Source organism: Somniosus microcephalus, chromosome 25, assembly GCF_052327205.1.
Source record: "Somniosus microcephalus isolate GS21.2 chromosome 25, FLI_Smic_1.0, whole genome shotgun sequence".
Taxonomy (NCBI): Eukaryota; Metazoa; Chordata; class Chondrichthyes; order Squaliformes; family Somniosidae; genus Somniosus; species Somniosus microcephalus.
Window position 1 is genome coordinate 12,042,804 of NC_141011.1, and position 26,162 is coordinate 12,068,965.

The following is a 26,162-nucleotide window of genomic DNA, read 5'->3' on the forward strand; positions in this document are numbered from 1 at the left end:
ACAATCACTGCACAAAGGTGACCTCTTGCACCCAGGCTCTCCAATGACTCCCTCCATAGGCTGGAATAGATGGCAGCTGCAGGTGAGGTGACAGAACGATCTGTTACTGGTAAGAGAGGTTCTCCCAATGAGGTGGAACTGGACATGGATTTAAAAACTTGTAACCTAAAGAAATGTGTAAATGTATTAACAATGCAGTACCCAACATTTTCATTCCTCTGATACTCACCATGTACAACATTGGATCCTTCAAACCACTTCTGCAGCTGTCATCAATCCAGATACAATACAGCAGACTCACAACACGCCACACTTACCTGGCGTGGTGTCCGGACGTCAGGAAACCCGAGCCAGAAGTGGCAAAATTCAAAAATAGGCTGACAACTACTGGCAAGTACCTGTTAATAGGCAGGTATCACAGATCACAGATCACAGAAACCCCACAGTGCAGATAGAGGCCATTTCGGCCCATCGAGCCTGCACCGACACATATCCCACCTGATCCCCGTAACCCCTACACCAACACATATCCCACCCTATCCCCGTAACCCCACGTATTTAATCCCCCTAACACTAAGGGTCAATTTATCATAGCCAATCAACCTAACCCGCACATCTTTGGACTGTGGGAGGAAACCGGAGCACCCGGAGGAAACCCACGCAAACACGGGGAGAATGTGCAAACTCCACACAGTCACCCAAGGCCGGATTTGAACCCGGGTCCCTGGCGCTGTGAGGCAACAGTGCTAACCACTATGCCACCTTTAATCCGCTTCCCGCCACTAGGTGTCGGGTCCATTCGTAAATCGGGGACCCGACACTTGGGAAAGCTGTTTGGAGGTGGGTTGATGGCGGGATCGCAACCCGCCGTCAATCAAAATGATTTTAACATATGACCCACCTCCAAACCCACCCTCTGAGCACTGGCAAAATCGTGGCCAAAGAATCTGCAAAGAGATATAGACAGGCTAAGTGAGTGGGCAAAAATTTGGCAGATGGAGTATAATGTGGGAAATGTGAGGTTATCCACTTTGGTAGAAAAATAAAAAAGCAAATTATTATTTAAATGGAGATTACAAAATGCTGCAGTACAGAGGGATCTGGGGGTCCTTGTACATAAGAACATAAGAAATAGGAGCAGGAATAGGCCACTTGGCCCCTCGAGCCTGCTCCGCCATTCAATAAGATCATGGCTGATCTTGGGCTCAAAGCCACTTCCCCGCCCGCTCCCCATAACCCTTCACTCTCTTATCTTGCAAAAATCTGTCTATCTCCGCCTTAAATGTATTTAATGACCCAGCCTCCACGGCTCTCTGGGGCAGAGAATTCCACAGATTTACGACCCTCTGAGAGAAGAAATTCCTCCTCATCTCAGTTCTAAAAGGGAGACCCTTTATTCTGAAACTATGCCCCCGAGTTCTAGATTTCCCCATGAGGGGAAACATCCTCTCTGCATCTACCTTGTCGTGTCCCCTCAGTATCTTATATGTTTCAATAAGATCACCTCTCATTCTTCTAAATTCCAATGAGTATAGGCCCAGCCTGCTCAACCTTTCCTCATAAGTCAACCCCCTCATCTCTGGAATTAACCTAGTGAATCGTCTCTGAACTGCCTCCAATGCAAGTATATCCTTCCTTAAATAACGAGACCAAAACTGTACGCAGTACTCAAGATGTGGTCTCACCAATACCCTGTACAGTTGTAGCAGGACTCCAACCCCCTTGAAATAAAGGCCAACATTCCATTTGCCTTTTTGATTACTTGCTGTACCTGCATGCTAACTTTTTGTGTTTCATGTAAGTGAGAAAGAAAGATTTTAAGAGAAGGGAGCACCATCCGTGGCTAACTAAGGAAGTAAAGGATGGTATCAAATTGAAAACGAAGGCATACAGTGTTGCCAAGATTGGTGGGAGACCAGAGGATTGGGAAATTTGACTATCTGTGCAGCTTCACTATTGGACCCTAGCCAGATGATTCCCATTGATGACCAGCAATACACACACATATATAATGTAGCCCCTGCCCCCAGCAGCACTAGAACTATCATTTGTGATGCCAATAGCTGATCATCTTCGTTTATATTTATCCTTATAGCTTTCAACTCATTCCCAACCTGATATTTAACTGGATCTTTTTTTGGCTCCCCACAGCTCACCGGCCTGACGTACATGAGGCCGGTGTCTCAAAATCGCAGCTGCCTCTTTATCGCGGGTACGCGCGACCGGCTGGCGCACTCCACCAGTTGGTCGCCCAAAAGTCAATATCGACTCCAATGTGCGAGATCCATTAATGAAACTATCTACTGTTTACTGTAGGCTGAAGATGTTGGAGAATGAGGTTGTCGGCGGAGAACAGTCCAAAAATGCAGAGCTGAAGGAGAAACGGAAACGACGGAAGAAGTATGCAGATGAGCGAAAGAATCAACTTGCAGAAGCACTGAAGCACACAGACAGGGACGATCCTACTATCTTGATCAATGTGTACGAATCTATTCAGGATGAAGTTCGAGCAAAAAGCAAAAATATAGAAAACTTGCAGAGAAAGGTACTGCTTTTTCTTTGTAGTTCTCTCTTACTCTCTCAGCTTTCATGGTCACTTGCCTGCACCTGAGGGAAAAGTTACAGATGAAGTAGTACAATTTCTAGTAGTCGTGTTGCTCAGTGATGAACTTGGCAAATTGTACAGTTATCATTGACCAAGAGCAGTGGAATGTCCATCTTGCTTAATGATTAGGCATTTAAAGGTATGTTCATAGACTATTAATTTGGAATTATGTAAATTTAATAATTGATTAATTGTTGAGTTGACCATTATAGGCATAATGCAGTATTCGCACTAGGGTGGACTGACCATTGGGCCCATTCTTCACTTGTTAACCTCAGTTGGTTATTTGCCAGCGAGTGCAACACAACCAACACAATTCTCTTATTGGCGGATGTGCCACTTTACAGCGGGGGTAACTGGATAGTAATTAGAAGCGAGAACCCTCCCTTAATTTTCCAATGGGCACTATATCTAATAGAAGCACCCTTACTGCAGAAACCAAGGATTGAACCTCAGATCTTCCCAGTCTGTGTGGCCCAGTTCCACACCAGGCAAAATATTTATCCATTAAGTCATTGGAGTATGAATGAGCGACAAACTAGTATTTATATAGCACCTTTTCATGTCCTCAGGACATCCCAAAGTGCTTTACAAGCAGTGGATTACTTTTTGAGGTTCAGTGATTATTATGTGGGTAAATGGCAGCTATTTTGCACAGTGAGATCCCACAATTAGCAAATGAATGATGAGTAGTTTTTGGTGATGTTGGTTGAGGGAGGAATGTTGGCCAGGACACCAAGAGAATTTCCTGCTCTTCAAATAGTGCCTTGGGATCTTTTATATCCATCTGAGCAAGCAGAAGCCTCAGTTTCACATATCATCTGAAAGATGGATTTTGTAGTAATGGATTGAAGTAATTCCATTACAATGAATATCCTCATATTACTCTGATAAACCTGTTGCTGAGCTATCTTCCCCCTTTCTCATTTCTTAATCTATTTTACCTATCCACATATCTCTTGATTACTCTGTTTCTGCTGAATTTCGGGGTTAATCTGAGCTTGGTGTTAAACACTGCAATGTTGGATTCAGTAGACATGCTCTGTTCTGCCTATTCAAGGAGCATAACGTGGATGAGGTGGGGCTGTGGAGAAAAAGAGAGTAAGTCTTCGGAGTACCAGAATTCAGAGTAAACCCCACCCTGTTTACACAGAATTAGATAGAATTTACAGCGCAGAAACAGACCAGTGTTTATGCTCTACACGAGCCTCCTCACACCTTACCTCATCTCAATCTATCAACATATCCTTCTTTTCTCCCTCATGTATTTATCTAGCTTCCCATTAAATGCATCTTTGCTATTCACCTCAACTACTCCACATTCTCATCAGTCTCTGAGTAAAGAGATTTCTCCTGAATTCCTTATTGGATTTATTAGTGGCTATCTTATATTTATGGTCCACAAACAGATTTGTTTGCTAATCTGTTTATTATTTATCTTGTTTAAGTTAAAAGTTGCTGAGATAGAAATCTCTGATCTTCAATCTGAGTTTGAATTTGAGCGTATCGACTACCTGTCCACCATAAGGAAGCAGGAGCGGGAAAACATTCTGCTGCAGCAAGTCCTGGAAAGAATCCAGCCACTGATCCGGCGTGAGTGTAACTACAGTAATATTGATAAAATAAAGCGGGAAAGTGTTTGGGATGAAGAAAGTGGTTGCTGGAAACTACCAGAAACAGTTCTTCAAAAGATCACTCTTCCGTCTGGTAAGTGGACATTTTTGAATAACAAACAGGATCTCTATAGATTAAACTAAATAAATAAGAGTAGTTCTATTAATAAACTAGATGGGATTAGGGGCTCTATGTTTTAAACTAATGCAGACCTCCACAGATTAAACTAAGTAAGTTTTTGGGACTTTCAAAGATAACAACAACTTGCATTTATATAGCACCTTTAATGTTGTAAAATGTCCTAAGGCGCCTCACAGGAGCGTTATCAAACAAAATTTGACAACGAGCCATATAAAGAGATATTAGGACAGGAACGATGTAAGTTTTAAGGAGCATCTTAAAAGAGAAGAGAGAGGCAGAGATGCTAAGGGAGGGAATTCCAGAACTTAGGGCCCAGGCAGCTGAAGGCACGGCCGCCAATGGTGGAGCGATAGAAATCAGGGATGCGTAAGAGGCTAGAATTGGAGGAGCGCAGAAATCTCGGAGGGTTGTAGGGCTGGAGGAAGTTACAGAGATAGGGAAGGGTAAAGCCATGGAAGCGTTTGAAAACCTGGATAAGAAGTTTAAAATCGAGTCATTGCCAGACTAAGAGCCAATGTATGTCAGTGAGCACAGGGGTGATGGGTGAATGGGACTTGGGGCAAGACTCAATAATAGTGGGAACGCCTATAGTTCGATGAGCCAACTTAGGAGGGTCACTATAGACTAGATAACTATGGAGGTTTCTATCGACAAGACACCTATTCCAATGTCTGTAATGCAATTTTGATAAGACTAGGATAGGAACCTCAATAGACTAGATTAACCAAGAATAAAGGCCACAATATACTAGTTGGCCAAAAGTAGGCATATCTATAGATCAGACTAGACAAGAGTGGACTTTTCTGTAGGTTAGAAAGCGCAATTGATATGCATGTGTTGAATGACTGACAAAATCCCTCTTAACACAGTAATTACATCTCTTAATGTCTCTTAATCTCTCCTGCCTTCCATCCTATCACAGACCTTCCCCTTTGTTCCTTCCTCCCCTCTCCCTGCCCCTGCACTTGCTTAAAAACCTGTTCCATCTCCAGCTTTTTCCAGTTCTGACGAAGGGTCATCGACCTGACACGTTAACTCTGTTTCTCTCTCCACAGATGCTACCTGACCTGCTGAGTATTTCCAGCATTTTCTTTTTTTATTTCAGATTTCCAGCATCCGCAGTAATTTGCTTTTGAATTACTTTCCAGTCTTGGTGAGCTGACAAACAAAGCAGCTCACCAGTTTGTAATTCGGCATCTACCTTTGTCCATCCTTTCTCCTCTGTCATTGCTTGTTTCTGCTTTGTTGCTACATTTGATCTTTTCTGGCCTGCTGCACCTTTTCGCTATCTCTCTCCAACTCACTCTTTATCTAAGAAGTGTGTTTTATTCCTTCGTGTCTTTCAAATGTTAAATGTATGCAAAACTTGCAGACATTCTAGGGCTTTTCTTGGAACTAAACTCTTTGATATACAAGTCAGATGTCAAAAGAAAATGAAACCAGCTGACAGCAAAGGGACCACACTGTTCCCACACTATCTATCTCAATGGTAAAATTAATTACTAACATGTTGCAGGCCAGTGGAAAAGGACCCTGTTTGGGGTGTTCTTAAAAGAAGCCAGTATTCACATGAAAAAAAGTCCTAACTATATCTGGACAGAAGTTTTCGGATGTTCAGGTGCCAGATCCCATGTTGGAGCAGTGGGAGGAGCTCCATGGAATTGATACTTTCATCAAAAACTCAGTTGAAGGGTTCTGAAAACGACACTAAGATTTTGAACTTTTTATGGTTTCAGGGACAGTTTAAAATATTGTGTAAATCAAGGATTATATTGCTGATTATTTGCTGTGTTATTTTGTTTATGTGTCATTATAATTTTTGTAAGGAGAATTAGCTACTAGTTTTACCCTGAATGATGCAATCTGGCAAGGTGGCGGCCTCTACCTTGGAGTGGAAAAGAGAGCATGGTGGGCAGCCCATGCAATCTCCAGTGCTAAAGGCCACAGTAAAAAGGGTCATTATCAGTCCTGTCGCCTATTATTCCCTCCACGTCACGCATAAAGTTGCAAGTTCACTGGAGAGCCTGGTTTGCTTGGAAATGGCTTTCTTGCAATAGAGAGAGTTGGGAAAGATCAGAAGTTGAAGTGAAATAAGTTTGGATCAGATTAAGGCACAGTCCTTTGCGCTGTACAAGTTATATCTTTTAACAATTTGTTTTTTTTCAGCTGGTTCTAGTCTAGCACCGAATAAGCAAGGGACGAGAGTCTCCACTAATGAAATTGGAGATTGCTTAATGGTAAGTGTCACATACAAATTCATCCAAACTCTATACAGACTATCAGAATTACACGTACTTCAACTCAATTGAGATTAACTGCTTGAACATTTATATAATACTAAAGCAGAGGTGTGAGTTTTGACCAACGCAAACTATTTTGACGAGTCGGCTGCAGAATATTGCATTCAGGCTTGGGCTGATAAGTGGCAAGTAACATTCATGCCACACAAGTGCCAGGCAATGATCATCTCCAACAAGCACCTCCCCTTGATATTCAATGGCATTGCCATCGTCAAATCCCCTGCCATCAACATCCTGGGGGGTCACCATTGACCAGTAACTTAACTGGACCAGCCACATAAATACTAAAAAAGCGGGTCAGAGGCTGGGTATTCTGCGGCGAGTGTCTCACCTCCTGACTCTCCAAAGCATTTCCAGCATCTACAAGGCACAAGTCAGGAGTGTGATGGAATACTGTCCACTTGCCTGGATGAGTGCAACTTCAACAACTCAAGATGCTGGATACCATCCAGGATTTTGAAAAGGCATTTGATAAGGTGCCACACAAGAGGTTATTAAACAAAATTAGGGCTCATGGGATTGGGGGTAATTTACTAGCATAGATTGAGGATTGGTTAACGGACAGAAAATAGAGAGTAGGAATAAACGGGTCATTTTTGGGTTGGCAGGCTGTAACTAATGGGGTACCGCAAGGATCAGTGCTTGGGCCTCAGCTATTCACAATCTACATCAATGATTTGGATGAGGGGACCAAATGTAATATATCTAAGTTTGCTGATGATACAAAGCTGGGTGGGAATGTAAGTTGTGAGGAGGATGCAAGGAGGCTTCAAGGGGATATAGACAGGCTAAGTGAGTGGGCAAGAACATGGCAAATGGAATATAATGTGGAGAAATGTGAAGTTATCCACTTTGGTAGGAAAAATAGCATTTATAAATGGTGAGAGATTGGGAAATGTTGGTGTTCGGAGGGACCTGGGCGTCTTTGTACACGAATCACTGAAAGTTAACAGCAAGCAATTAGGAAAGCAAATGGTATGTTGCCCTTTATTACAAGGGGATTTGAGTATAAGAGTAAAGACGTCTTACTGCAATTATATAGGGTCCTGGTGAGACCACACCTGGAGTATTGTGCACAGTTTTGGTCTCCTTACCTAAGGAAGGATATACTTACCATAGAGGGAGTGCAACGAAGGTTCACCAGACTGATTCCTGGGATGGGGGGGGATTGTCCTATGAGGACAGATTGAGTAGACTAGGCCTATATTCTCTAGAGTTTAGAAGAATGAGAGATGATTTCATTGAAATATACAAAATTCTTACAGGGCTTGGCAGGGAGGATGTTTCCCCTGGCTGGTGAGTCTAGAACCTGGGGTCACAGTCTCAGAATAAGGGGTCGGCCATTTAGGACTGAGATGAGGAGCAATTTCTTCACTCAGAGGGTGGTGAATTTTTGGAATTCTTTACCCCAGAGGGCTGTGGAGGCTCAGTCATTGAGTATATTGAAGACAGAGATTGATAGATTTTGAATATTAAGGGAATCAAGGGATATGGGGATAGTTCAGGAAAGTGGAGATGAGGTAGAAGATGAGCCATGACCTTATTGAATGGCGGAACAGGCTGGAAGGGCCAAATGGCCTGCTCCTATTTCTTATGTTCTAGAACAAAGCAGCCTGCTTGATTGGTACCCCATCCACCATTCACTCCCTCCACCACCGGCGCATTGTGGCTGCAGTGTGTACTGTCTACAAGATGCACTGCAGCAACTCGCCAAGGCTTCTCCGGCAGCACCTCCCAAACCCTGACCTCTACCACTTAGAAGGACAAGGGCAGCAGGCGCATGGGAACACCACCACCTCCAAGTTCCCCTCTGAGTCAAAATTCTGGAACTCCCTACCTAACAGCACTGTGGGAATACCTTCACCTCACAGACTGCAGCGGTTCAAGAAGGCGGCTCACCACCACCTTCTCGAGGACAATTAGGGATGAGCAATAAATGCTGGCCTTGACAGCAACGCCCACATCCCAGGAACGAATTTTTAAAAATGACTAATGAAGATCAGGTTGCAAGACAAGGGGCTAGAAATTCAGTAGGCTTTGCGCCCAGTTTTCGCCCAGAGGGCTTTTGCGCCACTTGCTGAGCTTTCGCCGATATTCAGCGCTGCGATAATGGCGGCATTAGCCAGTAGCGCTGTGCCGCCACCGATGACGTCATCGGTGTGCGCAGTGCCCCGCTACTGCCCCGACCGCCATATTTAGTTGCGGCCGCCTCTTCCGCAGCGGCCGCAAACAGCGATCAGAAAACGGGGCCGTCCTGTAGCGTTAGTGGGGCGAGTTAAGGCGGAGGTGCGGTCGGCCGCTTTTTCGGCGGCCGCCTGCCCGCACCTCCTTCCCCGGCCTCCTCCACCCCCCCCTCGCGGCATTGCCGGCTGTTTTCTGGGAGCCCGGCACTTCTCCGTGGTGCCGGGCTCATTTGCCGGCACTAGCGAGCGGCGATCTCGCTGTTGCAGGCACCTCCCCCTTAAGAGAGGGAGGAAGGCCTGCAGTACCGCAGCCTGCCGCTCCGCAGCGGGTGGCGCTGCGGCACCTAGCGCGCCGATATTCAGTTTCAGCGCCCCAAGCGGGGGCGCCGAAACCCTTGAATAGCGGCCGCCTTCGAGTTGGGGCGCTGAAACTGAATTTCCGGCGGGCGCAAGTGGCTCCGCGCGCAGCGGTACTTTCTGGGCGCGAGCGAGCTGGCCGCCCCAAACTGAATTTCTAGGCCAAGGTCCCTGACACTGAACTTCTTAAAAAAAAGCTGGCATGCCATTTTTAGATGCTCTGATCATGAAGGCACAGCTACGATGGTCAGGCCATGTGGTGCAAATGTCTGATGAACAAAACCTGAAGATGATCATTTTTGGTGCATTGACAACTGGGAAACGGTTCATGGTGGTCAGCAAAAGAACTACAGGAAACTTTCGATTTACCGGCACCTAAATAACTGGAAATCTTGGTTAACCGGCAAAATTCAGGAGTAGGTTCAGGTAACTTTTATTACTTGCCTTCCTCCATTTGTTGCTGTGCAAGGGTGTGGCTGCAGCTGTTGCTAAGCTACAGAGACGCTTGCAACTTGTCGCCATTGTTCTGAAGCAACAGGGTTTGTTGCTTTATACGGAGCTCTCAGCTCCGTATCTTTTACTATAGCTTTCGGTTATCCGGAATTTTTGATGAACCGGCACCATGTCGGTCCCGTCCGTGCCGGATAAAAAAGTTTCCTGTATATAGACTGCTTAAAAGCATCTCTGAAACAGTGCAAAATGGACGCCCATAAGTGGGAACAACTTGCCCAAGATAAGAAGGCGAGAAACCATCCATTAAGGCACCTCCTACCTTGAGGCCCGTTGTATTGCTGCTGCTGAATGTAAACGCCAGCTGAGGAAGTCTCGCTTGAAAAATCAAGATTCCCAGCCTGGTGTATCCAGGAACCACTGTTCAATCTGTGGACACTCATTCCGAGCAAAATTAGGTCCCATCAGTCACAAAACAACTCATTGCAGAAAATGAGATGATATTCCGGCTGTCTTATTCAATATCGAAGGACGAATGACAAAATAAATATATGAAGAAATTGAATAGTTGCCAGGGTTTTATTTTGTTTACTGCTCTTTCTGATGTTCATGCAATTCCACTACTTAGAGTGAGTAAACTTAAAGATTGGAGCTACAATTTACTGTAAAAATTAATTGTGGTACAAGGACAAATTTACACCGATATAAAACTCTCGATGGGGCTGTCTGTTACGTATATATGTTAAACATATCTAAAAGGCTTCAAAAATATAGATTGTGGGTCTGGTGGGAGTGGTACCTGAAATATTGCTATCCAAGGCAACCCTTTCAGTGCTGGCTCCAACCCAAAAAATTGTATTTCATGTTGGTTGAATCCTGGTCAATTGATTTAAATGCATTTATTCCACAGAGAATGTATCGTTCTTGCTGTGATAAAGAAGAAATGTCTCTTCAAATATTATTATTGATTTATAGGAGGAAGACCGTTACAGGCAAATGCTGAACCGCAGCGACAGTGAAAATATTGCCAATAACTACTTCAGGTCAAAGCGTGCCAGTCAGATCCTGAACACAGACCCTGCACGAAGTCTCTGTAAGTATCATCACAACCCATAGTGAAAGCAATTAAACCAAGGATACCAGAGGGAACCATCTCAAACATTATTCCATATGAGAGGAAATATCAGAACTCACAAGTCAGGAGTGAGCTGTGCAGGTCTTTCTTATAAATCTTAGAAACTAAATAGTCCACTGTGTTTTCTGTTTTTACAGAAGAAAGGGTTTTTTTTGTTTTAGGGTTTTAATTATCCCAAGTGCAGAATTTGTTTCAATATGCCCCATTACTTTGCACTGCTGCCATCTTAAAAAGCTCCTTGCTGAAGATGCGTTTTAAAGTCACAGAGAATTTTGGCCCTAATTGTTATTGAGTATGTCAGGGAGCTGGTCTGACCTTTTAGTCCTATTGTAACTCTCAGTGCATTACTTTCACACAATACCCTGTCACTGTGGGACCACTAATGTAAGGAACCTGAATCCAAAAGATGTTACTTAGAGAGGGATAAGTTTCGGTCTTGATGTCATCGCACCTTGCGGTGAATTTGTTAACCTACTGGGGTGTAGTCACTTTGTTAAACTCTCTTCATTTTCTGAGCTGTATACCAACCAATTTTCTCCCTCCCTGTGAGGAATTGGCTGTCCTGTAAGGTAATGCACTGTTAGCTCTGATTGGGAACTTAATGATAGAAGAATTGAGCAATCATCAAACCATGATGCTGAAATGCATAGCAAGCAGCATTTCATCACCCACATTATAACACCTTTTTAGTTAACTAGGATTATTTCCAATGGCCTTACTCACAGTGAGATGGAGATTTTATTAGAATAGGACCATTGTGCCAAGTAATATTACCATGGACATTGATATATCACCTTTGGGGTCAGCCTTAGATCCTGGGAAGGAAGCCTGGAGTCTGCCAGTTAGGCGATGGCATCTCACGGTCTAGTAGTATTTTGGGGGAGTGCCAGAGACCAGGAGAGGGGTTTCAGGAACACTGGAGAGGGGTAGATCCTAGGATCACTGGGGAAGGGGCCCTGGAATGTGGAATCACTGGAGAAGAAACTTGCATGCCCTGACAACAATGGGGGTGGACCTGGAATCAAGGAGCACTAGGAATGCAGTCTAGGGTTTGTGAGCACTGAGAGATCTCCCAAGATCTGGGAATGGTGGAACAAGGCTCGGAGGAGAGGGGCCCCAAGGTCCAGAAAACCAGCGAGGGGGAGTTGGATCATTTGGGTAGGCCGTCTGGCAGTATTCAGGGGCTGTTAGCATCTGGCGCTTTTGGGGAGAGCAGGGTCTAGCAGCCTTGTGAGGGTGGGGGACCCAAACTGTTGCATTTAGACTACCATACATAGAAACATAGAAGATAGGAGCAGGAGTAGACCATTCGGCCCTTCGAGCCTGCTCCGCCATTCAATGAGATCGTGGCTGATATCCAAATTCAGTACCCTGTCCCTGCCTTCTCCCCATATCCCTTGATCCCTTTAGCCTCAAGAAATATATCCAACTCTTTCTTGAATATGTTTAATGAACTGGCCTCCACCGCCCTCTGTGGCAGAGAATTCCACAGGTTCACCACTCTCTGGGTGAAGAAATTCCTCCTCATTTCAGTCCTAAATGGCTTACCCCTTATCCTTAGACTATGACCCCTGGTTCTGGACTCCCCGGCCATCAGAAACATCCTTTCTGCATCTAGTCTGTCCAGACCTGACAGAATTTTATAGGTTTTGATGAGATCCCCTCTCAATCTTCTAAACTCCAGTGAGTATAAGCCCAATTGACACAATCTCTCCTCGTACGTCATTCCTGCCATCCCAGGTATCAGCCTGGTGAATCTTCGCTGCACTCCCTCCATGGCAAGAACGTCCTTCCTCAGGTAAGGTGACCAAAACTGCACACAATACTCAAGGTGCGGTCTCACCAAGGCCCTGTACAACTGCAGCAAGACATCCTTGTTCTTGTACTCGAACCCTCTCGCTACGAAGGCCAACCTACCATTTGCCTTCTTAACCGCCTGCTGCACCTGCATGCTTACCTTCAGCGACTGGTGCACAAGAACACCCACACCCCTCAAACTCATTCCTGCACAACACCCTCCATCACCAACCTGTCCTTGTACTCTCTTGCGTTCTCGGGTTCCTCTCCCCCACCACTTTTCCTGTCTTTATGTTCCTGTCTTAAAGCATTTAAGGGTGCATTTTCTGTTTGTGCACTCCCGGCATATGCTAGGAGCACATGTAACAGGTCCTGCAGATCACAAGTACTGTTTGTCTGTGAGGAGTTCAAAGCAGAAAAGCCATAATGGTTAATAAATTTGTATAAATTACATCACTTGCCTGACAAAATATCCAGCTTGTTCAAAAGATTCTTAGAAAAAGCAAAGAACTGTCAAATCCTCACAGGCTGAGGGGACACATGCTGATGTACAGATTGCATGCTGTGTAATTCTGCAAGCCGCATGTGTTCAGAATGTGTGGATATTATTCTGAAGTAAAAATATCCAGTCAAAGCCCAAGGTTTTTGAGAGAAGCTGAGGACTTGAAGTAAAAACTTTAAGAAAGGCATTAAAACATTTTTTTTAATTAATGGGTAAATGTAATTTTGTTATAGTGAAATACATTTTTTCCCAATTTTTATTTTCTTTAAAATCTTACTTTGAACTTTAGCAATTCAGGTACTGACAAAAAAAAGTGGGCAAAAATATTTTCAAAAAGCATTTTGAATGATTTGATCGGTCCATCAATAAACTGTGACAGTGAAATGTTGACATACAGTTCTCCCATTATGAAATGCTTACAAAGGCAGTTTCAAGGATAAATGTTGACATGAGTTACCAAAAAAAAATTGTGGCAACAGAAAGTAATGCTTGCAAGAATTTTAATATTTAGATGGGGTTTATCAAAACACCTGTTATATAAATAAAAAGGGGAAACTATTTTTAAAATATTGCATTACCATTTTACTTGCAAACTGAACTTTCTGCTATGTCTGTTGTTGTCGTGTAACAAAATATTTGTTCACCTTCATGCTCTTTCTTGTTTCTCAGCAGAAATATGTTTAGGTATTTATTTAATTATGTTACTGGCTAACGCAGTCCACCTGAGAATATGTGACTGGAAATCCTTTTTGTGAAACTCATTAGTTACTAAATTAAGTTCAGATCGCCCTTTTAAAGCAGTTTTGAAATGTAAAGAAAGTGTTTTGAATGGTGAATTGTCAGATACGAGACCATGGTTTTGATTTTAAACCCCCCCCCCCCAAGCAAAAATGGTGCATTAAAATGAGGCTGAGTCGACTTACCGGCTTGAGCTTGCTCTGTTCCTGCCCGGCATCAGGCAGGCGGGGACCTACTTCAGGCGGGATTCCAGGAACATTAATGACATGAGGCCTGGCTGTTAATATGGTCACCAGATTCACTGGGTGTGCCACCCACTTTGGGGCTCGCGCATGTCGTTCCCACCCCACCCCCCTTTTAAAATCCGGTCACGTGTGTCAATAATGTCTGCCTATTCTGTCACAAGAAACTGGCCGTAGATTCTGTTGATACAGAATGGGTTGGGATGGATGAAAAACTTGTTTATAACAGGATTGCTATAACATTTCTGTCAGTATTTGGAGCTTGGTAAATGTTAAACTTGTCTGAACTGGCCTCAGTTAACTTTGGATCCATTTGGTTTGAGTTGTCCTCAGCAAATCTAACTCACAGCGAGATGTTGAAATTGCCACCAGTTGACAACATTGAAATCATTTTCCGAGTTTGCACAGTCTGCCAAGAGTCTTGCCCACCTACCGACTGCACATATCAAGAAATCACAGCATGCTATTCACAATTGTATATCCATTAAGACAGAAAATTGAGGCCAGCACTCCCATGATATCCTGATATGCAGGGCTGAGTTGGCAGCACAAACTTGGAAAATTGGCCTTGTGTCTCAAAGACAAGTGTGTCACTGCTGTACCATTTTGGCTTTTTGGAAGAGAATTGTTTTTTCACAAAAAATACAGTCAGAGGCATTTCAAGCCCCAGTCAATACACCCACCTGATCACACTGTAAATTCAACTGAGTTTGTCTTTCTGATGCAGTAATCACACTCGCCCAAAATAAGATTTGCTTTTATATGGAGAATTTGCTTATAACTGATTTAACCTGTAAGAGAATTGACTGCAGTTACTAGTGAAATGGAGTCTTTTTACCATATACATTGATCATAAGGCATTGATTACCGTGCCGCTATGGCTAGTACTGGTCGTATGACACACTCTTGGGCACCATCTTAAATACAAGTATTGATCGTGATTACACTGAGCTCCCCCAGTAGGTCAGATGGTAACGACATTGAGCTGTAGAGATTAGGAAAGTCCCAGGTGCAATATTGGTCTGCGTTGAGTTAGCTGATCTCTTCGTGTGTCAACAGGCTTTTTGATTTGGGAAACAATAGGAGCCCTACAATTAGCCCCAGTGCTCCCAGGTTAGAGTTTGTATGTCAGAGGATGATAGGATTGGGTTCAATCATGATGTCCTTTATGTTCAAATAGCCTGCTGACACTTGAAAAACATTCACTATTTGAAATACAACAACAACTTGTATTTATATAGCACCTTTAACGAAGTAAAATGTCCCAATGTGCTTCATATTAGTATGAGAAGACAAAAAATTTGACACCGAGCCACGTAAGGAGATTAGGGCAGGTGACCAAAAGCTTGGTCAAAGAGGTAGATTTTAAGGAGCGTCTTAAAGGAGGAAAGAGAAGTAGAGAGGCGGAGAGGTTTAGGCAGGGAATTCCAGAGCTTAGGGCTGGAGTAGAACTTGGAGTGGGAATGGGAGGATCCAGTTGTCGTGGTCCACGTAGGAACCAATGACATAGGTAGAACTAGGAGTGAGGTTCTGCTGAGAAAGTTTGAGGAGTTGGGGTCCGAATTAAAAAGCAGAACCTCAAAGGTTAATAATCTCTGGATTGTTACCTGAGCCACATGCCAATCAGCATAGGGATAAGCAGATTAGAAAGTTAAATGCGTGGCTGAAAGAGTGGTGTGGGAGGCAGGGGTTTTGCTCCATGGGCCACTGGCACCTGTACTGGGGAAAGAGGGAGCTGTTCCGTTGGGACGGGCTCCACTTAAACCGGGCTGGAACCAGTGTCCTGGCGAATCGAATAACTAGGGCAGTAGACAGGGCTTTAAACTAATGAGGGGGAGGCAGGGGGAGGATTCAAGAAAGAGTAAATTTAAAAGCAGCAAGGGAAATGTCAAGGCTCTAGAGCAGAGCAGAGTTTTGGGTAAAAATAATCAGTGGGTCAGGAAGGGACAGAGAGAGTAACAAAGGTAATAGGGCATCAGTGACTAAGGTGACATCAGGGAAAAATAGAAAAAAGTCAAAGCTAAAGGCACTGTATCTGAATGCGCGAAGCATTCGCAACAAAATAGATTAATTAATAGCGGAGATAGAAATGAATAGGTTTGATCTAATAGCCATTACGGAAACATGGTTGCAAAGTGACCAAGGTTGGGAATTTGGAATTTTATATTGTGTTTGAAAGTGATTTAGTTAAGTTCGAAACTAGGGTCTTAAATCTAAACAAAGCAAACTACGTAGGTATGAGGGACGAGTTGGCAAAGGTAGATTGGGAAACTACATTAAAAGGTATGACGGTCGACAAGCAATGGCTAGCATTTAAAGAATTAATACATAACTTACAACAAATATACATTCCTTTAAGGCACAAAAATCCCACAGGAAAAGTGGTCCAACCGTGGCTAACAAGAGAAGTTAAAGATAGTATTAGATCAAAGGAAGATGTTTGTAATGTTGCCAAAAATAGTAAGCTGAGGAGTGGGAGGATTTTAGAATTCAGCAAAGGAGGACCAAGCAATTGACAAAGCAAGTGAACAAAGAATATGAGAGTAAATTATTGGAATGAGTAAATCAGATATAAATTATTTCAGAGCTTAACTCAAAGTACTGTACTGGCAACAGATCAGGCAAAACAGTTTCAGTGTAATTAGGTCCTTTTAATGAGCAGCCTTTGCAGTTGAGGTTATTTAAATTGGTTGGTATATAAAATTCTTTTATTGCAGCAGCAAGCAAATTCTCCTTACTTTGTTCTTTTGTTCTCTCCTGTAACAGTGCACAACCCAACATCTGTGCATAATGTATCTCTTAACAATGGATCTTCGTCCCATGCTGCCTCCAACCTGAACACAGTGTCTCCAACCCAGCCTCCTGATATGCCCACGCCAAGGCCATTCCGCTTGGAATCACTGGAACTCCGTGCACCCTCTGCCAAAACCAAACGCAAGAAAAGCAAAAGCAATTCTTTCATGGACATTGCCTGATGTGCGACTGTTACAATAAATGATGATTGTTTTTACGGTATTTGTTATATTCCTCCCTTCCCCTTGTGGTCTCCCTGGCCAAGGGAGACCCAGCCCATGGCATCTGCCAATGCTGCTGTATCACCAGCTGCTCAGAGGTGTTCAGGAAAGTAGTAGAGCTACCCTCCTTAAGGTTCTTCTTGTGAGATAGTGTCTCGACTCCACTTGACACCTCCCTACAAAGGCATGCCTGAGATCGGGAAGTCATAATGTGGGAAACTGTGATTGAGGTGCAATGTATTAATGCTCCAATGCAACACACCACTATGCCATCTACTGCTATTGTTACAGTAATTTAAATATAAAATTACAAAAGACAATCTTCCTTAGATTACGTGCCTCATCCCATCAATAGCACAATTTATCAATTCTAAATGTTACCAAACCTTTACTACAGCTTGCCAAAGTTCTTTGTTCTCTCTTCCGTTCATCATCCATTATATTCCTCATGATTCCTGACTTTATCAAGTTCCTTCAAATCAGACACCCACACAACACCATGCCCTTCTGGTGGTACAGTTAAAATGTTGTTTCTTTCAATCACGCAAAGACACAATTTATTTATATCACCTCCAAGTCTGACCAACAGCTACCACCTCTTACCTTTCAAGGCTCCGTCTTTAGTTTTTCTTTATGTATTTAGATTCCTAGCCTCACTATCACCCCCAATATAAAATGGAGTTCTCCTACCTCATCCTTTCCAAAAGCTGCTTTCAAGAAGCTTGGCTTCCCCTTTCGTGCTAAACATTTCTTTTTTCCTCAACTGTTCTATTTCATGCCCAAGTCTCTCCAGCACTTTAATATTACTCCTGTAGCTAGGAAGTTAAAATATCTCCCAACCCCCTTAGACAGGATACAAGAAAAAGCTCATCATCTGATGCAACAATGACTTGCATTTCAATGTCACTTATGTGCAGATGTTTCTCAGACAATTTACAAGTGGAGAAAAACAATGGATGGTGAGCAGGAAGAGGATAACAGAAAGGATGAGGATGCGATGATTCTCTCACCTCTAACCTTTCCACTCACTTTTCTTCCATCTCTATATTAGAAGTACTATTATAACCAGTACTCCTGCTGTGCTTTCCTCACTTGTACCTCCTTAGCTCTTTCTCTGCCCTACATCCTCATTGTGTTGAAATTGAGACTCATCACAGTATCCTACTCTAATTCATCCTTTCCCAGGAGCTCCCACAGTCTTTCCTTTCAACCACAATCTTCAGGCTTCGCTTGGCATTACCTAATCTTTACTTCCTGATTTATTGTACCTTCTCTTTTATTGTTGTTAACCTTGGTGATGTACTGCCCTGTGTCAGGTAAAATTGTGCGACCTCCCTCTAGGTGTCCTAAAGCTGTCGCGTCATTGTAAGCAATTCCATAGCACACGCATTCCTCACACCAAGATGCTCCTGCTGACATTTTAATAATATCAAAAATGGTGATTGCAACTGGTCCAATTTCTTAAAACTTGTACAGGAAACTTCGCGATATCCGGCACCGACGGGACCGAGCTGCTGCCGATCTATCAAAACTTCCGGATAGACCAGCGCTAATGTTGAAGGATACGGAGGTTTTCATCTCCGTATCTGACAACAAACACTGTTGCTTAGCAACAGCTTGTAAACACTCGGCCCGTACCTTGGAAGCGTCTCTGAAGCTGTTGCTAAGCTACAGAGACGCTTTCCAGAGCCTGACTGTTAAAAAAAAAATGCTAGAAGAAAAAAAACTTAACCAAAACGGCTGCTGATTTCTGCCGTTAGATCGAGGTTCCCGGACATACAACCTCCGGATAAACCAAAGTTTCCTGTACAACCTTAAGAACAGGATCATCAAATAGACAGTAGTCAAGAGACTAGCAATTACAATACTTGACAGCGTTTTGTTGCTGCCTGCTGGGTATTATAAGCTCATTCCGGGAGTGGGAGCAGAAAGTCTGGGCTGTATATTTGCTGCCTTTAGCAATGTTACCTATATACTGCTGCCGCTGTAAGGTCATTACAAATATCATTCATTGTTGAAATTATTGTCACTGTGTTCTTGTACTGTCTGTGGTGGGTAAACAGAGCCAAGCACTTTGGATTCAGAATTAACCAGTCAGCCACGGTCTGGGCTCCCCAGAAATCCAATGAGCTGTCTCATAGTTCTCCTAATGGTTTTGTACTGCATGGTGTAACATTGAACCCTACAGGCTCCTAAGTTTGATTCTCAGCCTGAGTTACTGAATTCTGGGGTACATTAGAAGTGATATGATTAGTTTTAGTGGCCATAGGTTGGGGGTGGAATAAATTGATTGGTATCCAGTTACCCCCGTTAGAAATTGTTGGTGTGCATGTCGGGTGAGAATATGGGTTGGGCTTGACCGTGACGTTCCCCAAACAGCCTGCTGTCACATGAAGAATGGCCGCTTAAGTTAGGTACTGGGGCCGAGCTGGCACCCATGGAACTATACCCGGGGCCAGAGAGGACAGTCACATTGAGGAGCTTGGCTCCACATTGTACTGACTTGGGGATTATTATGGTTTCCACACCTCAAGCTCAAGTGGAAAAAGAAAACCACCAAGCTTGTGGCCCCTCCATCTGCCCCTTATTTGTAGAGTTTGATGAACCGTTTAAACATATAATTGTTATAGAAGCTCCTCCGGTGGCTTAATAGGAAACCCCACTGCCCAAAGTGACACTGAGCCCGGTCTGTGTTGAGTTAGCTAATCTCAGAACTGAGTCAGAAGTTAGGCTTCTATAATTGGCCACAGTACTCTGGGTGAGGGGAGAGGGGGAAATCAGGCAGGGGATCCCGCTCTTGGTTGTCACCCAGTGACTTTTGCTCAAAGTGCACGTGTGCAGAAGCTGAATGGGGACTGGATCAGGCTCTGCTGCATTTTCTCTCTGTGCTCACACTTGCTATTTGGGCAAGTTCTGGAAGGTTGCTGACACCTTTGGAACTGTTCACTAACCATGAGATAAGGAGGGAGGGAAATGGCTGGGGGGTGGGATACGAGAAGTACATGTGCATATTCAGCTTGGAACAAATGATATTTTTATTACTTCTATTAAAAATTGAACAGAGCAAGAAATGCAGTCAAACTCTTATTATGACATGCTATTGGGGGATATGCAAAGTTTGGTTCATTTTAGGATTTTATAATTTTAACTGACTAACAATCCTTCAACTGGGACTGAGGTTTTTTAAATAATGACAGATGAGTAATAATGAGATTTGACTGCAGTCATTTTGAATGATATATTAAAATGAGGTTAGAAGTAAATGGGCATAATTGTTCTTATAAATTTATATATCTTTAAACTATGTAGTCACAACAGAACTAATTTATGTATTAAGTACATTACTTAAACTAAATTATGTTTTGTTTATATCTTAAGCTCATATCTGTGTGCTTCTGTAAATATCCACAATAAAGTTTAAAAACAAGAGTTTTTTGAGTCTTTTTTGTAATAAAATATATACAGGAAACTCTTTGGTATCCGGCACCGACGGGACCGGCGTGTTGCCGGTTGATCAAAAATTCCGGATGACGGAGAGGGTTATCTACCGAGGCTATTTTTAACAAAGAAAAATTTAAAATATCAAGAAATGTGCAGTATATAGTAATTGGGTACTCACCTACAGAATGTTGTGTTAAATGGATGGTGGAAGATGCTTAATTAAGTACAGTACTGCTAGTTGAGAGTAATGCAATGCAATGACTACCAGCAGCGTGGGAGACACACAGTACCCCTGTAAAATGGTGGATCAGAAGAGACTACCGGCAGCGCGGGAGAGTCAGACTCCTGTTACAGGGGTATTGAGGTGTTCAGACTCCCGACAGCGCCAAGAAGCCGAGTAGTGGCAGTTTGGAGAACTACCCCCACTGACTAACTCGGCCATCGTGGGAGACTCGGACTCGGCAACATTGCCGGTTATTGAGGTGTTGTTTTCGGAGTGAGAATTTTGCCAGTTAATAGAGAATTCCAGATATTTAGGTGCCGTTTAAACAAAAGTTTCCTGTAACAGGTTTGAAGAATGTGGTCATTGTGGACCTCATAACCTTCACAAGTCTAACCAGACTCCCCTCTTAGCTGTGTGTACAGGCAGTAGCTGGTGTGGGATAGAGCCACACAGCACACAGACAGAAAGGTCAGGCCTGAACTCAGCTAGCTAAACTCAGTCTCCAGGGCGGAGAGCTGGAAAAGGAACAAAAACAAACTCAGACAGGGCTCCTGCTTCTGTCTCTTGCCACTGGTAAGTTTGCAAGTGTGGACCTTGCATGAGAGCAGTATTGGCATTGGCTGTGGTATCTAAGCTCAGGTACAATATAAAGAATGGCTACTTGGGCAAGGTACCAGTGCACTGCACACCTTAGCACAAGCCATTACCTTCATGACAACAAATGTTTTAAATAACTGGATCAAAACTACTCCAAAACCAATTGCCAGAACCGTCAGATAATCTAACAAAGAATTATAGTCATTTTAATAATGAGTAAACATGTAGGATAATATTTGGGTGATATAACGAATGACAATAAATTGGGATTTGCGTAGTGTTACTGCATATTTGGAGTGAGCCTTTGGTTTAATTGGTAGTATTTCTGCCCGAGTCAGGTGAAGGATTCGAGGCCCGTTCCACACAGCCCCAGTTGGGTGGAGACTAGAATATGGTCTCTAAATACTGGGTTGACATCCAACGGAGGATTTGCGTCTGGACAGTGACCACTGGTTCCGGGGTAGTATTCCTGCCTCTGAGTTTGTGGTAGTCCCGGCATAGGCTCGACGGGCTGAATGGCCTCCTTCTGTGCTGCAACCATTCTATGATTCAGAAGGGTTGGGTTTGGGCCCCACTCCAGACACCCCCGGTGAGCGGGAACCATAGCGCCGGTTCTAAATACTGGGTCGATGTCCAGGGGCAGTACTTGTGCCCCACTCCAACATAAAGGGTAGGTGGGCTTTTCAGCGTTGGTTGCAGCCCACCTAGTACTCCACAGCTATAAACCGTGTGAAGGCAATGGGAAACCACTTCGGCTACTCTGCCCTAGTAAATGGCTCAAGAATCTCATGTGTGAGACTTGAGTTAGGGCCTGCCCTAGGCCAGACTACAACGGACGAAAGGACTGCATATTCACAATTTGTCTCTCTCTCTCTCTCATGCACACACAGATAGAAGCCCCTTCCAGAAAGCAGTTAGCCAGTTTATTTTTGCCAATCTTGGGCTTCGCTCATGACTCATATATCTAGAGAAATGCTGATGATTTGAAACAGGACAGATCCCTGTTTTGGTCACAGCTTGATGTTTTGGGTGTAGCCCCTTCATCTGTATCCGTAATAATCCTGCTTTCATACTGCTCAAGTAGCTGAACTGTTGCCCAATAGGTGTAACTGATGAAACGTTTGATAATCCAACTGTGGACTCTGCAAAACCTGCACATAAATGGCAACCTTTTAAGTATAGTAAATACCGATCAATCCCACAAGGCTCAGAAGGGAAGTTCCAGTTTAAAGAGATGCCACTGCTCAGATGGCACTTGTCGATCATAGAATACTCAATGAACCCAGCGATGCCGTTGTTTTTTCATTTCCAAACTACGGTAAATGTTTTGAGTTTACTATTAAATGATTCGAGGCGTTGAGCTCCTTGTGCCGATATAGATGATCTTGGGAGATTGATTACAACAGTAAGATTAAATACTAAAAGGTGATCAGAAATTAAGCTTTCAATTTAAATTAGTTTGAACTACACATCAGGCTTTACAAAATTTTAATATCACATTTTTATTGTACTCAGGTATATAATGTTTTATTACAAAAAGGCAAAGTGATGATGGAAATCTGAAATATAAATAGAAAATACTGGAAATGCTCAGCAGGTCAGGCAGCATCTGTGGAGAGAGAAACAGAGTTAACGTTTCAGGTCTGTGACCCTTCGTCAGAACTGGAACACATTACAGATGTAACCGGTTTTAAGCAGGTACAGAGGCAGAGAAAGGGTGGGAGGGGAGGAGGCAAGTACAAAAGGGAAGGTTTGTGATAGAGTGGAAGGCAGGAGTGATACAAATGACAAAAGGGGTGATGGGGCAAGACAAAAGGAGGTGGTAATGGGACAAATAAAGAATCAAAAGGTGGGTCTAGAGGAGCTGTAAATGGCAACAGCAGAATTATTACCAGCACCTGCTGTCTGAAAAAATGGGAGCAGTGGTTATGATCAGAAATTGTTGATCTCAATGTTGAGGCCGGAAGGCTGTAAAGTGCCTAATCGAAAAATGAGGTGCTGTTCCTCGGGCTTCCGTTGAGCTTCATTGGAACAGTGTAGGCGGCCGAAGACAGAGAGGTCAAAGTGGGAGTACGACAGAAAATTTAAATGTCAAGCGACCACAAGCGCAGGGTCATGCTTGCAGACTGAACAGAGGTGTTCTGCAAAGAGATCGCCCAATTTGTGGTTGGTCTTCCCAATGTACAGGAGACCGCATTGTGAGCAGCGAATACAGTATGCTAAATTGAAAGAAATACAAGTAAATCGCTGTTTCACCTGGTAGGAGTGTTTGGGGCCCTGGATGGTGGGAAGGGACTTGAAAGGGCAGGTGTTGCATGGGAAGGGGAGCGGATGTTGGGGGTAATGGAAGAGTGGACCAGGATGTTACAGAGGGAACAGTCCCTTCGGAATGCTGAAAGGGGAGAGGGGAAAACGCGTTTGGTGGTGACATCGCGCTGGAGGTGGCGGAAAATAATCCGTTGAATGTGGAGTCTGGTGGGGTGCAAGCTGACACCCACTCCCCTTCTCACGGCACTTTCTCATGCAAGTGCAGGAGATGCAACACCTGCCCTTTCACCTCCTCCCCACCATCCAGGGCCCCAAACACTCCTTCCAGGTGAAACAGCGATTTATTTGTACTACTTTCAATTTAGTATACCATTAATGTTCTGGGTATGTGATCTTATAATCAAAAGCAAACATATCTTAAATATTATTGTTTCTTCATGCAAATAGCCTTTCCCCTCCCTATCTCTGTAACCTCCTCCAGCCCGACAACCATCTGAGATTTCTGCACTCCTCCAATTCTGGCCTCCCCTATTCTCATTGCTCCACCATTGGTGGCCGTGGCTTCAGCTGCCTCGGCCCCAAGCTCTGGAATTCCCTCCCTAAACCGCACCACCTCTCTCTCCTCCTTAAAGACGCTCCTTAAAACTTACTACTTTGACCAAGCTTTTGGTCACCTGTCCGAATATCTCACATGGCTCGATGTCAAATTTTGTTTGAGAACGCTCCATTGAAGCGTGTTTTACTATGTTAAAAGCACCATATAAATGCAAGTTGTTGTTGCTATGACATGCAACACTCAATTTCTTTGGAATGGCACTTAATCCTTTTAAAGAGCTTCCGTTGTGTCCTGACGGATATTAATCTTATGTGATAGGACACTTAAACAGCGATATGCAACAGTCATGCTATTGCCCCTCAAACCAATTATATGACAAAAAGCAGATGATTGTGTCCCGTACAGTGGGTTTTAAATAATCACTGATCCTCTGTCTGTCATCGTTTTGCTGCACACTACATTAAAATACGTAAGCCAGGAATTTCCTCAGGGTTGCTCCTGCTCCGCTACCGTAACTTCATTGGAAGTGCGCCAGAAATATACAATTTCTCTCCCTTCCCACTACCATTGATAATTTTCTTACTCCCATTTTAGGCTGTGAACTGGAGTCGGAGTCATGCTATTAACGATAGGAAAAAATTCATTAATGCTTTCCATCGGTCTTGTTCACCTATTCATTTGCTTATATTTTTTCATTTAAATTAACAATTTAAGTTTGCCTCACTGTTGTTTGTGGGATCTTGCTGAGCACAAAATGGCTGCTGCGTTTGCCAACATAACAAGTGACTATTGTATGTGAAGCGTTTTGGGAGTTTTTTGAGATGTGATAGGGCACTCAAGTGCAAGTCTTTAACATCCAACAGAAAGTACATTCATATTTTTAATTAAGTTCGGTCCTTTCAAAACTGAATTCAAGTCAACTCTTCTCTTTTCCCTCCCCTTCTGCCAAAAAAACAGGTGTAAAAAAATTATCTCTCAAAAAAAGAGATAAAATAAAGGTCATTTGTTCTTGACCCAGCCATTGTAAAATAGCATGTAAATAATACTAAAATAGTGGCAAATTGTACGGTACTAATTCAGAAGGCAAAGATTATTTCTTGAATATAAGTGAACCACAGGGGGTGCTCTTGCCGTGTAAATGAAGTTAAGGATGTTCAGCAAATCAAGTGTAATGCTCAAAACCTACGGCTCTGAAGAACTTTTGATACTTTTTTAATATATATATTTTATAAATACATCTGGCAGATCAAAAAGGGACCATTTTCCAGGATATGGGGAAAGAGGTAAGAATAATTGAATAGCTCTGTTAACGAGCCAGTACAGGCACGATGGGCCAAATGACCTTCTCCTGTGCTGTATGATTCTATGATCTGCTTCTACCGTCTGCCGAAGATGTCGGAGGTACCCCAGAGGAAGGGATGCCAGGTTCCCCCTCTCACCCCAATGAAGCCGCTGATCCTGCCCCCAGCGGCCCCAAGTGAGGGAGCTACTTTAAAACTAAGAAAAAGTGTTGTCATCTGACCTTCGGAGGTCTAGGCCCCAATCCCAGCATATCCCTCAAGGCTATATCCTATTTCTCATCTACATGCTGCCCTTCGGCTACACCATCCAAAGACATGTCAGGTTCCATATGTACGCTGTCGACACCAACCTCTACCTCACCACCACCTCTCTCAACCCCTCCATTGACTCTGATTTGTCACATAATGCTTGTCTGACATCCAAAACTGGGTGAGCAGAAATTTTCTCCAATTAAATATTGGGAAGACTGAAGCTATTGTCTTCGGTCCCCGCCACCACGGTTCCCTAGCAACCTACTCCATCCCTCTCCCTGGCCACTGACCATTCGCAGCCTTGACGTCCTATTTGACCTTGAGGTGAGCTTACCACCCCATATCCACTCCATCACCAAGACCGCCTACTTCCACCTCCGTAACATCGCCCGTCTCTGGCTTTGCCTCAGTTCATCTGCTGCTGGAACCATTAGCCATACCTTTGT

At 43.6% G+C, this 26,162-nt stretch overlaps 1 protein-coding gene and 1 long non-coding RNA gene across 2 annotated transcripts in view; one reads left to right on the forward strand and one right to left on the reverse strand.

The window, feature by feature from the left end:
* kif17 (kinesin family member 17) overlaps nucleotides 1–20,507 on the forward strand; it is an 87,119-nt gene extending 66,612 nt beyond the window's left edge. The window contains exons 10-14 of the mRNA XM_085966828.1: nucleotides 2,317–2,545; nucleotides 4,054–4,312; nucleotides 6,527–6,597; nucleotides 10,626–10,743; nucleotides 16,831–20,507. Coding sequence (XP_085822954.1) covers nucleotides 2,317–2,545; nucleotides 4,054–4,312; nucleotides 6,527–6,597; nucleotides 10,626–10,743; nucleotides 16,831–17,039 — 886 coding nt within the window. The 3' untranslated portion in view covers nucleotides 17,040–20,507. The remainder of the gene's footprint in view (nucleotides 1–2,316; nucleotides 2,546–4,053; nucleotides 4,313–6,526; nucleotides 6,598–10,625; nucleotides 10,744–16,830) is intronic.
* On the reverse strand, nucleotides 16,701–17,764 carry LOC147100503 (uncharacterized). The gene is made up of 2 exons (XR_015073516.1): nucleotides 17,682–17,764; nucleotides 16,701–16,983 (listed from the first exon to the last, which is right to left on the reverse strand). It is a non-coding gene; the product is annotated as an uncharacterized LOC147100503 (long non-coding RNA).
* Nucleotides 20,508–26,162: the final 5,655 nt, after the last annotated feature.